General features: G+C 41.3%; 1 protein-coding gene across 5 annotated transcripts in view; it reads left to right on the top strand.

The window, feature by feature from the left end:
- Nucleotides 1-10,594, top strand: part of FAM241A (family with sequence similarity 241 member A) — a 275,269-nt gene extending 264,675 nt beyond the window's left edge. For 3 of the 5 annotated variants that reach the window (XR_010721483.1, XR_010721486.1, XM_066186229.1), the window contains one exon: nt 6,816-6,901. Coding sequence is in view for 2 of the 5 variants with exons in the window: in XM_066186228.1 (XP_066042325.1) it covers nt 6,816-7,061 (246 nt within the window). In the remaining 3 variants the exon portion in view is untranslated. Of the gene's footprint in view, nt 1-6,815 lie in introns of all 5 variants that reach the window. The other 2 variants (XM_066186228.1, XM_066186227.1) reach the window with 1 other exon arrangement.
- Nucleotides 10,595-12,046: the final 1,452 nt, after the last annotated feature.

The following is a 12,046-nucleotide window of genomic DNA, read 5'->3' as shown; positions in this document are numbered from 1 at the left end:
TACCCAACTATTAAATATTTGTAGCTGTATGTTGGCTGGTGTTTCCCTATCTGCACCCAGCAGAAGTTGGTCTCTTATTCTGGAGGGGAGGGAACTTGTGGTTTCTTCCATCCTAGTCTCTGTCATCTACTCACTTTCTTCTCTCTCTCTTTCTTTTTTTTTTTTTCCTTAAGAGTAGTCCTGAAGTATTTTCAGTTTTAGTTTGCGTCTTCTAAAAAAGATAACTCTGAGGCACTCTCTTCTGAACACTAATGTCCCAACTTACTGAAAAATACTCCCATGTTTTTGAAAGTAAACTTGTTCTTAAAGTCATATCTCCCTGGCTTTTTTGACATTTAGGTGTCTGGGGGCTTCAGATAGCAGACGCGCCACCTGTTCCCTGGAGTAAAAATAACCACAACTGGAGTAAAATAGATAGTGAGCAGTTAAATACTGCAGGGAAAACTTCTTGGGGAAAAAAAAAATTGAAATGTGCAGATGGGCATGTAAGTGTGATACCTCCTGCCTTTTTTTTGTTAGAAGGTTGGGGGTTTTTTAACATCTCATTCAGAAGTCATCCCTGTATTCTTTATTACAGGAGTTTTTTAACATCTCATTCAGATGTGATTAAATACATCCTTGCTATGAAACTCAAATGGGATTTCTTTTCTATGTAATGTGGAAATAATTCTCTTAAATACCCCATTCCTTTTCTTTCTTTTATAACTGTAAGTGTGATGAATTGTGATCTGACGTATGTCAAACAATTTGGAGGCACTGCTGCTTTTCTGTGTTGGAGGTGAGCATTGTGTATACCTTTGTGTCCTCTCTCATTGCCTTCTTTGCCCAACACCACTTTTTTTGACTGTAAAATCATAAGCTTTTACATGGAGAGTAGTTATTTTCCCAATTCATTGGCTTTTTCTCCTCCATTGTTGGAGTGCAGTGTTTGTCTAATGCCCTTTCAGGCAGTTCATGCAAGAAAAGAGGTGATTATAGACTTGAACTCAGTCTGGTGCTGTTGTTAAGTCTGTGGCGGGAATTTTTCAGGTTGTTTGAGCAAGAGAAGACTGTTGAGGTTTCTTCTATTCATTAGTCATGACCAAATAGAAGAATGCTACTTGGTTTGCTTTAATGGACCTTGTACCTTCAGAGTGGTTGAATGGATGGGGGTTCTTTAACAAAACGTCCTGAATCTTCATATGGAGCAGGTTCCTTATGTTCATCTGTTACTTCCTCCCGCAGAACAAAGGCTCTTGAACTTTCAATTGTTTCACTCAAGTCGGTTACTTGGGGTTTTTTTTTCCCCACACGCACACAAAAATCCCAAACTAAACGTGCCATCTCAAGATTCTTGGGCTAAGTGTGGAAAAGTGTGGATTAAGCTGCTGCTTCAGCATATGAAATGCCTGGAAAACCTTAAGTATGCCTGTTCTCCACACAGCCATGTCAGAGGTGAGGTTACAGAACTGAAACTTGTGTTTACTTTAGAGCTGCTCAGTCTTCCCAGCAGAAAAAATAAATGTTAATCTGTGTTCCCATGCTGTTTTTGATTAGCCACAGGAAAATAAGTTCCCAAGTATGTCGGGTAGTTTTGTGTCCCTCTTGGATCCATTTGTGTTCTCCTTCCCCCAAGAGCAAGGCAGATTTCTTGGTGTGATCTGCAAATGGTCAGGTGCAGGAAATGTGTGCTGTCAGCAATTTGAGGAGAAAAGACCATAAACTGGCTACATTTCACATAGGAAATGCAGACAGGATCAGTTGTAGGCCATTGTGAAAAGTTGTGTTAAAATTATCCTTCTGTCCTAGGAAATAGCATATGACTCACTGCAAAGATGGCTTCTTTCCGGGGGGAGGATATTCTGATGGGATCTCATGTTTCACTGCCTGGTCAAAGCACCCTTTGATAAGAAGGGGGTAAGCAAGGAGATTGTCCTGTCAGACTGGTGTGGCATACAGAGACTGTCAGCCTATGCTCGTGACACACCGTGTGTTTCCCTGAGTTTAGGAAGCAGTGAGTTTCAGTGAATGTGTGGGAGTTTGCCATAAGCAGGGGTAGTTAGTGGTCAGAACACAGGGAATTTTGTGTGTTGTGTTGATGACAAACATAACTGGAAAAGCCACAACCGGATGTTAGTTGGGCTCAGTAGGATGAGTAGGACTGTACCTTCATTGTTGTTTTAAAGCTAGTCAAGGAAAAGATTCAGTTACTTGGGGATTTTCTTTCAGAAGCACTTCAGGGATGTAGGAGCATCAGCTGTTCTGGAAACAGACAGAACTTGGCACTTAATAGCTCCTCTGTGACCTCCTCATAGGGTTTCATTGTGAAAAAGGTAATTTTATGGCATCCTGCATCACATCTGCAAGGGCCTGTCATGGTTCTTGAAGCATCAAAGCCCCTAAGTCATTTGGCCTTAACAGAGGGGAAAATTTAGTTCCAGGTTTCAGTATAAAAGGTTTTCAGAGGTTGGATCTTCAAGGTCTGAGTTTCTGCCAGTAAACAGTGGGAGAGAGAAGACCGTGGTTTTGCTGGTGAAAATGTGCCGTTTTGAATAGGGAGGGAAATTTTACAATACCAAACGTCTGAAAAGACCAGAGCAAATGGGGTGGGAACCTGCAGATACCAGTGGGTTTGTGAAGGACATTGTGCTGAGCAGTGGAGCAGATCAGATGCTTCCCTTTCTCTTCTGTATGATAACTCTGTTTTTAACTGTAAATAATTTAAAATAAAAAATTAGAAACCAAATACAAAATTGAGTATGGAGTGCTGCAAACTCTGGAGCCCCCAGCACAGAAAAAAAGGTGGACCTGCTGGAATGAGTCCTGAAGAGGGCCATGAAAAAAGATGCTCGGAGGTACGTGAAGACTCACCTCTCCTGTTAAGACAGGCTGAGAGAGTTGGGGCTCTTCAGCCTGGAGAAGAAAAGGCTCCAGGGAGCCAATATAGCACTTTCCAGGGCCTAAAAGGAGGCAACTGGAGAGTTTTTACAGGGACATGTAGGGAATGGTTTCAAACTGATAGAGGGTAGATACAGACTAGGTCTTCCCAGTAAGTCTAAAATCAAATTATATCGATACAAAATTAATTTAAATTACAGTAAACAGTAATTCGTTACAGTAATTGCATAGGAAATATTAGGTTAGGAAACAAATGCAATCAGCATTTCTAATACATTCTGGTTTAGTCTTACTCACTTAGGAAAGCCTCGTTCTCCTTTCTCCTTCAGGAATAATACCTTGTGAGTATATTTGGTGAGTGTCTTTCAGCCAGTTGGAGGAAGGGGGGAAGAGAACTCTTGTCTGGGAGGCAGTGCTGCTGTTCCTCTTTTTTCAGGAGATATTTTGGGCATGTATTAATCTATATCCATCTAGATTTCTGGCTGCACTGCTGTTCCCCACTCCCTCTGAATTTTTTCCTGTGTTTCAAAGAATGAGGAAAGGCAAACAAACGAATGTAGATGAGGTGGCCCTCTCTTACATTCCCTCCTGAACTGTAGCAGAGGAAGTCTGGGAGTGCCCGCTGCATGGCACCTGTTAGTTATAAGGAGAAGAGTGGCTGGGAAAGGCGTGTTTTCTCTGGGGCTAGTGCTGATCAAGAAATTCCCTCTGCTCCCTCCTGATACACAAGTGATTCTTAAAAGTTATGAAGCCTAGGCTGGCTTGTTGATTTTTTTAAAACTAGCAGCTTTGAAACAGACACTTCTGGTTTTCCAGGAGGAAGCTCTGGTTTTGCAGAGGCAAGGGTGTGCAGCTGCTGGGAATGGGTGCATTTCTCTCTCTGCATTTTGTCTGCTATGGTAGTGTCTGTCTAGCTTCAGGCTGATTCAGCAAGATTAGTATGAAAATAGCCCTATGAAAATAGTTCAGTAAAAATGAAAGAGTCAGCTGGGAACTGTGTGTTCACTGAAGACGGCCAATTCTAAAATTGTTTAGAAAAGTATTTTTTGGTGGAAGAAAAGAAAAACAATAATTTGGTTCTGAGGTTATGATTTGAAAGCTATGGCTCATATATGGGCCTGCATGCTGTTTTACTGTTGGCCTGAAAGTTAGTGAGAGAAATTCTAGCTGCAATGTTGAAGCTTATTTATTATTCCTTAGCAGTTTGGAGTATTGTAACATTACTGACATTTGCCCTAAAGGTTCTGTTTTAGCTACACCTCTGAAGAAATGTATTGTCCAGTATGTGAAATATTATGCAATAGTAAAGAAAAATATGCTATAAGTGCTTCATGAGTGTTCATCTGTTCTCGGCTTCACTTGCTTTTTGCTGAGTTGCCTGAAGCAAGATATACTTAGCCTGAAGCAGACTTTGAAGTCTTGAGAGTTTCCATGATCATTCTGAAAGGTTTTGTAAACTATTGAAAAATATTTGGAAAAATAACTTGACGCTTGTTGTGTAATTAAACACACACTCGTCAGTCTCTGCCTGGCAGCTCCCTGTAATGGCTTTAGAATCCACCAATCTACCCTTGTTTGAGAAGGTGAGGGAGGGGTAATGAAAACATCAAAAATACCTGGGCAGCCTAAGTGAGGTGGAATTTACTATGTTTACCTTGTTTAAGAATCAGTGTGCAACTTCTTGCTGTTTGCTTGTCAAAGCAGGTGGGGCTGCAAGTGCAATCCTACAGCTGCCTCATACCAGGAAAGAAGTTGCTGGCATGGACACGTGTGGTTAATCCTGCTTAGCCCGGTGGGAGCTGCAGAGGAGCTTGCAGACCTGTGCCTGCTGGCAGCCTCCTGACCAGTGCTGTGCCTGCTCTGTGCGAAGGCTTCCAGGACCTTGCTGAGCACTGCTAACAAGCCAGGGGCAAAGAAGTGATGTGTGTGTTTTCCCCCTCCTGACTGTCCTGGCCATGACCAGAAAATGTACAGATTTCTCAGGTGTTCCCTCAGAAGTGGTCTCTGCACTGCTTGACATGAGCTGTGCTCTGATCCTCTCCACCATCATCTGTACGGGCTCCCTCTGGTCTCTGCATGCAGGAAGCAAATAACTGTATTTTCACTTCCCAGCACATCCCTTCTCTTTTCCCCTTGTTGTTGTGATCAGTATACAACACTTAGGCTAAGAGTCTGTTTGTCTCCCTGGGGTCTTTGGGAATGGAGGGATAAGAGTTCCATTGTGTTCCCAGCCCCACCGAGTTTACAGGCAATCACAAGAGGCTCTGCTTTTCTGGAAGAGACTGATCTTGAAACATGGGGATTATTGATGAGTTAATGTTTCTTTGAATTAAATAAAGTCAAAATGCTGAAAGAAGTCCAGTAAGGTGGAGAAAACAACCTGGGCCTGTGAAGTGGGCCGAAAGGGAGGGTCTGTCTGTGCATAACCTCCAGTACTGCAGTTCTCCCCTCTCAGGCTCTTCTGTAGAACCACAGAAAGAGTGAACAGAATATTAGTTATGAATTAGTTATGAACACATTACTATTTAGGCTTCCTGCACCTGTCCCTTTATGGGATTCAGTACTGAAGCTTAAACCAGACTCTTTATGAATAAGTAAATTTAGAAATCCGGGTGCTTTAAGCTGAGGGACTGTTGGGGGTGTTTTTCAGCAGCAGCTGTAGAGCTTTACCCAAGCATTCAGCCAGCAGGTTCTGCATGGTGGCCTAAAGTCTGGCTTAGAAAAACAACATTGGCTTCCTTTGGTCTTTGCTGGATATTTTTCTGTAAGAATGGTAATTCACTTCATTATTTGCTCTTAAATGGAGAGCCTTGCAACTGGTGTGAAAGGAAATTTCTGTTTCTCTACCATGACTATGCCATGGAACAAGGGATGCAGAATATCATTCATCCTTGAAGATGGAACATGTTTGCTTTGAATCTGGGAGTAGACTAATTGCACATAGAGCTTGCGGGCAATTTGTAGGACCTATTGATCAGTGAACTGAATTATTTATGAGTACCTGCATGTGTTTTCACTGCTGCCTAACAGAAGCATTAGAAGACTCATGGTCATCATCTTGAAAGCATGTTTGCCCTGTCATATCCAAACACAAGACAATAAGGTTTTGTGCAAAGAATCTCTGGATGTGGGAAGAGAGGTGGGATCTCAGGCTCTAAACTAGTTAAAATTCACATGTTTACATGAAACATTCATGTTTTATGCAGTGATATTTACCTCCATTTAAAGACTGACTTCTGCCTTCCTGTGCATTTCCTCTGCCATTTTTTATTTCACAAAAAGTCCAGAACTTGCTTCTCCTTCCCTTTGCTTTTTTATATCACCACTTTGCATGTGTGCAGTCCTTGAGTCTGTCTTCCTTTGCCTGACTTGCATGGCTTCCTACATCAACATCAGGACAAGTGTTAGTCACTTTCCTGGTCGGATCCAGTGCCCTTCCTTTCAGCAGTGATTAGCAGCCCTTCAGTTCCCTGGACGTCAGTGCAAAATACTTCACAGTTAATGTTTAATAGTTTGATATCATTCTTGTAGTCCTGGAGATGTTCTGGAAATAATTCAGCCAAATCCCCTCCCTGAAATTAGAGACATCTCATTCCATTGTGGTTGCCCTGACAACCACAGGCAGGTTGCACAGGCAGGTAAGATGTATGACCTGCAGGAGAGCTTTACACCTCCTCTAGAGTGGCATCTGGAGGGGAGGGAGGCTGGTATATATTTGTAGCACCCCTTCAGATGTCCCAGGTTTGGACCAATGACATCCTTAGCATTGTACCAAGGTCAAAGCTATGTAGCATTTTCAATCTCTTGATTTAAGGAGTAGATTCCTTGCACGTGTGTCTTAGTTTTATGCATTCAGATAGAAAGAGATGAGAGACTTGTTCAGAATCACAGTAATAAAATTGTACAACATATTTCCTCTTTTTATCTTCCATCTGCAGGTCCACCAAGAGCAAAGGAACCACACCACGGAACCTGTGATAGATGACTATAAAAAGATGGGGACTCTCTTTGGAGAACTAAACAAAAGCCTTATCAGAATAGGCTTCACAAGGATGTACTTTGGAGAACGGATAGTAGAACCTGTAATAATTATATTCTTCTGGGTTATGCTCTGGTTTCTTGGCCTACAAGCTCTTGGACTGGTGGCTGTTCTGTGCCTTGTCATTATTTATGTACAACAGTAAAATTTTATAGATACTATTTGGATTATGTATTTCAACACTGTCACTATGTCAGTGGATTTACGCGTTTAAGTAAATGGGTGGTATATCAAAAGCTGCAGTGCTTCAAATTGCTGAACTGATGAGGGGGACTAAAATTACATTTTAAGCCAAACCAGCAGTGCCCTACTACATCTTTTAGGGGGAAGAAAGGAGGTGTTTGTAATATAATGGCATGAAAGGTACTGTTTTCTGCGCTCTTGGGGTCTTAACCAAAGGATTGGCTTTTCTTTTTCCCCTCCCCTCTCCCCATGTTCATGCTTTGTATAGTGAAAATTTCATGTCTGGTTTTTTGAGGACACTTGATGTGAGTGTTCTGTTTCACTGCCGGGGGGGCTCATGTGCTGTTTGTTCCCTGAATCTGCATAATTTGTTAGTGTTTTGCTGAAAAGCTAAATCTGCACAAGGGAGGTTTGGTATCAAACCTGCAGTGACAAACATTCGTAAGACGAATACAATTTCCAGACACAAAAGCAGCTTTGGTTGGTGTAGTTTATAGTAAGCTCTCCCCCAGGAAACAAGCTGTACCAGCAGAATGCCCTTATTGCTAATGCTGGTGACTTCACACAAGACTTGAGCTGTTGTTTAGGACAAATTGCAGTTCTACATTGGCCAAGGGGTCTAATGCAGCGCTGCCTTGATTTTTGGAAATGTACACAGCTCCTGCTGCTATTTTTCTTTCTTTATTTTTTGCACTTGCTCTTTCCCCCAGCCCTCCTTCTTAAGATAAATATTTGGATAATTCATGGAGTTTGTAGGTAGTTCCAGCTGCAGTGCTGGACGCTTGCCATTCCAGGCAGCAGTGCTAGAATGTTGTCTGCTTCCTCTGGGTGGTGTGAGAAGTGGCTGAAAAACCAGATGGATATCAGAACAGATCTCTCAATGCTTCCCACATTTGCTGCCGTGTGGGCCCACACAAGCTAACGCTTTGTACACCTAAGCAAACTGGACCTATTTCCTCACGCAAAGCAAGAATGGAGTTGAGACCAGGTGGTCATTTTATTTAGCAGTCTTAACTGGTTCCTTTCCATACTAGGCAGGAAAAATGCCTACCTATAGGTGTTTTATGGGCCACACAACCTAGAGAATAGGTTCTATAGATTCAGAAGTGGGTGCAGAATTCACTCAGCTCCCCAGTAGCCACCCCAGGAGTGCACTGGGTGTTTCCAAGTTCTCCTCTTCTTGTGAAGAGAAACAGAAAAATGGGACAGAATCTTTACTACTGCTGCTAAATAGGCTACCAATTTAATATTAGCTGTGTATTACTTCTAGTAAGAAACTTCATTGCAAAATTTGCTTCATCTGTGGTAGGGTATTTGCTCAAAGAGATTCAATAGGAGATGTGAAATTTACAGAAAATTACTTAACCTTTTGCAGTGACTTTTTTCCTAAATGTTTTTACAACAGTAAATTAGTTGATGCTGTCTTATTCAAAGATTTTTAATTTTAAGGGAGAGTTCTCTATAGTCCCAGTCCTGCAATTGGATTCTCAGGTCCAGCTTTATGCATGGATCATTTTATCTGTTAGGCTCTGTTTCCAGGACTCCTGGCCCTAGTTCTTACAGACTTTCCTGTTAGGGAAATAATTGTTATTTAGGGCAGTGAATGTGAAAGTCCAGCTCCTCTAGAGTTTTTCTATGTACTGAAATGCCATCTTTAGATGTGTCTCTGTGCTTTTCTAATGAGCAAGTAGTATCCTTCTGAGGAGGCAGGTCACCTCTCTGGATATTCAGATGACTCTGCATATGGACTCAAGAGGCTCTGCTGAACCAGCAGGACTGCAGGGCACTGGGAGTGAGGCCCAGCTGTGTAGTTAGATGGCAACCAGTGTTGATTGGCACCTGGTTAAACAGTTACGCTGGTGGCAGGGAAACACTGGACAGCAAAAGGTGTTTCTGGATACAGGGGCTTTTGTTGTTCACAACTTGAAGTCCCAAAGCAAACAGCAAGTACGGGCTGAGCTCAGAGCCAGGAGCTTTACACTCAAAAGTGCCTAGGGGTAAGCTCTGCCTTTGTTTCAAGGCCTCTTGAAGGAGAACGACTGTTTACATCTTTGCATTTGTATAGATAGAATGATGGGGTTATGTGTATTCTCCTCCCCTATAAGGGCTATATTGCAAAAGCATCCTGTTGTTAAAAGTAAAAAAAAATCCTTTCTTTCTTCCCACAGTCCAGTTACTGTACAAAGGATCTCATCTAATTCCTTTCATCCCATAGAAAAAAGTGTGTCTGTGATATCCTTGTTGCAGTAATTCTCTTGTGTAAAGATGCTGTGCTGTGAGGTGGCATGTGGTATTTCCTTGAAATGGTGATTTTGCTCTGTACATAAGGAAGGAGGAACAGTGAACCACGAGTGTGACCAACAACTTCAGTAACGACATTGTTTATATGCATGTGACCTTTCAGTATGATCAGAACTGTGACTGTTGCACTCATGAATTCAGTTCAGTATTTTGTTTGATGTTCATGTTTGTGTACATGTACTCTGGGGAAAGGTAGGGTAGCTTTGGGGCTGAGATTGTGTTTAGTAAATGTCTTAGGTGGTTTCTCTTATGAATAACTATGTCTTGTCCTTTATAGAAGTTCTGCATTTTAAAAAATGTGAAAAAATAGTGCTAATGGTGTAAGGTTGGTTGAAAATGGAAAAAGAAGAATGCATTGCATGGGCAATCCCCCTCTCCTGTTTGTTTTCATACATTCCCTTGTATATAACAATTTGTACCAAAGTGTCTGTCCTATTTTTGTGTCCTATGTCCCTTTCATTTGCAGGGTAGGCAGGAGGAGCTAAGGAAAAAGGGGAACTGGGATAGAGTCAGACATAAAGAGTGGAAAGTGGAATGTGGTGAAATGATGCGTATATGTGTCCAGAGAAATCTGATCATAAATGTGTGCCAAAAGTGAGGGGGAAGTGGGTGAACAGTCCTTGCTTGTGTTCTTTGTTCCATCCAAACACAATAGACAGACAAAAGAAGCACCAAATGTTCAAAGGATGTCCCTAGCTAAAAAAGCAGAGGTTAATTTTGATAAAGAAAAAGACGATTTCACTGTTGTCTGTATAGTAAAAATTGATAATGTTATTTATGCTGTTACATATTACTATTATTATTATTATTATAGAATGAACTGAAAGCACCTTTATGCATCTCTGTGTAGGACTGTATGAAAGAATTATGTCCCTTAAATCTGTGTTAAACAACAACGAACAATATAATTCTTGTTGGTATGATCGACATTGCAAGCGTTTTACATAACCTCCATTTTTTAAGGGATGGACTCTTCGGTACTGTTTCACAACTGCCAAATGCATAAATGGTTGAAATAGTGTGTACAGAGAAGCTCTGCAGGAGAATCTTGGAGAACCCTGTTTGCACTGAAACATCATCACATCAAAACTGTCCATCTAAAACGGAAAAGTCATATTTCTTAAAAACTCTCTATTGAATGAATCCTATGGGAAGCACTTTGTTACTCTTTCTAATAAAAAGCATTGCCATCAATGAGATCTGTGAATTCTTTGTGGTGCTTTGTTCAAAGTTGTTTGGATCCTTTCTAAGTGTCATGGTAGGCCCAGATGAAATGGGAGAGTGTTCAGATATCCACTGAAATCAGTTAACTTGCAGCTGGTGGAGAAAAAAACTGCAGTACAGGAGCTGAAAAAACTGCATCAGGTCTCTATGGTTGCATGCAGCAAGTTGTGCTAAACTAAAAGAAAATGAATCGTAGAGCTAGATCTTAACAAATCATGGCAACATTATGGTGTAAGGTAGCTTTTATTTCACAGCCTATCTGTTTTGCATCCAGAGCAGCCTCTGAAGGGAACCAGATGTACTCGTGGTGTGAAAAATCCTTTGAAGTGACAATTGCTATGCCACAGAAAGGTCTGGGTGTTTTCAGTTGTTTTTTTTTTAGGTACACATAGAACATTATGTGGTTCAAAACAAATCTTACTTCAAACTTTTGTTTTGGTTTGTTTCTGCAGATCAGAAAGGAGTTCATTGTGCCACATCCAGCACACACTTAAATGTATCTGTTGCTCAGGATGCCCAGTGAGTTAAGCAGTTTATGTTTTTTTAAAGTAGAAAAACTGAATTTTGGTCCTTTAAGCTCTTACTGGTGAATGTGCACAAAAGAAATAAGGCTCATTCCTGAATACATTCAAGCCTTCAGGTTTTATTTCAGTTAAAGCATCTTTATCAGGCCTTTTATAGGGTGCATGCAAATTCAAAACAGTCTGTCTTTGATTCTTTTTATCGTGGGTTTTACTCTAGGGTTTGGGAACTTCCCTTAGCTTCTCCCCTCTGCCAGAACTGACAGCTTTATCTGTTTTGTCCATTCCTCCTTTCACTCTGGCATTTCCTTCTCTAGGGGTGTTCACTTTGAAGTCTTTCTTTGTGCCAAGGGTTCAGGCTTCACCTAGACAGAAAATCTATTTTCAGACAGGTGTTTTGTTTGTTTTACTGTGTGCCTGCTTAACACCAGAGAGGAAAAAATCAGAGGATTTTTTTAAAGATGTGTATGCTGGTCAGTTACTTCTTTTTTACAATGCTTACATGATGGTTACCAAACTGTGATTTGTGATCACCAAAGAGAGCATTGCAAATGTGAAGGGTAAGGAGTTGTTGGGAGGTTGGCACCAGGATTTTGAGAATAGACTGGTCAAGCAGCATGTGGCTTAAGAGTTGTTTCAAGCTTACACAGGCACATGGACTTTTAACTTCCCTTAACTCCTGCCGATGACTTGGTTGCTTCTGGGAATATCTCCACATGCATATAAAATTAGCAGTATTCCTTCCGCTTTTACTCTGAAGAGAACTGAGTTTTCACCAGCTCTGTTTCACAAAGAGGAACCAAAGGGGATGAGAATGGAAAAGAGGAATTGGACTAAAAATAGCAAGTTTTAACTTACATGCGAGCTTTTGGTCTTTTCAAGTTCTGGTCTTGTACTATCC

Source organism: Chamaea fasciata, unplaced genomic scaffold (genome assembly GCF_029207755.1).
Source record: "Chamaea fasciata isolate MVZ Bird 193981 ecotype frontalis unplaced genomic scaffold, bChaFas1.0.hap1 SCAF_6, whole genome shotgun sequence".
Taxonomy (NCBI): Eukaryota; Metazoa; Chordata; class Aves; order Passeriformes; family Sylviidae; genus Chamaea; species Chamaea fasciata.
Note: the sequence above shows the minus strand (reverse complement) of the source record. Positions and strands in the feature narration are given on the sequence as shown.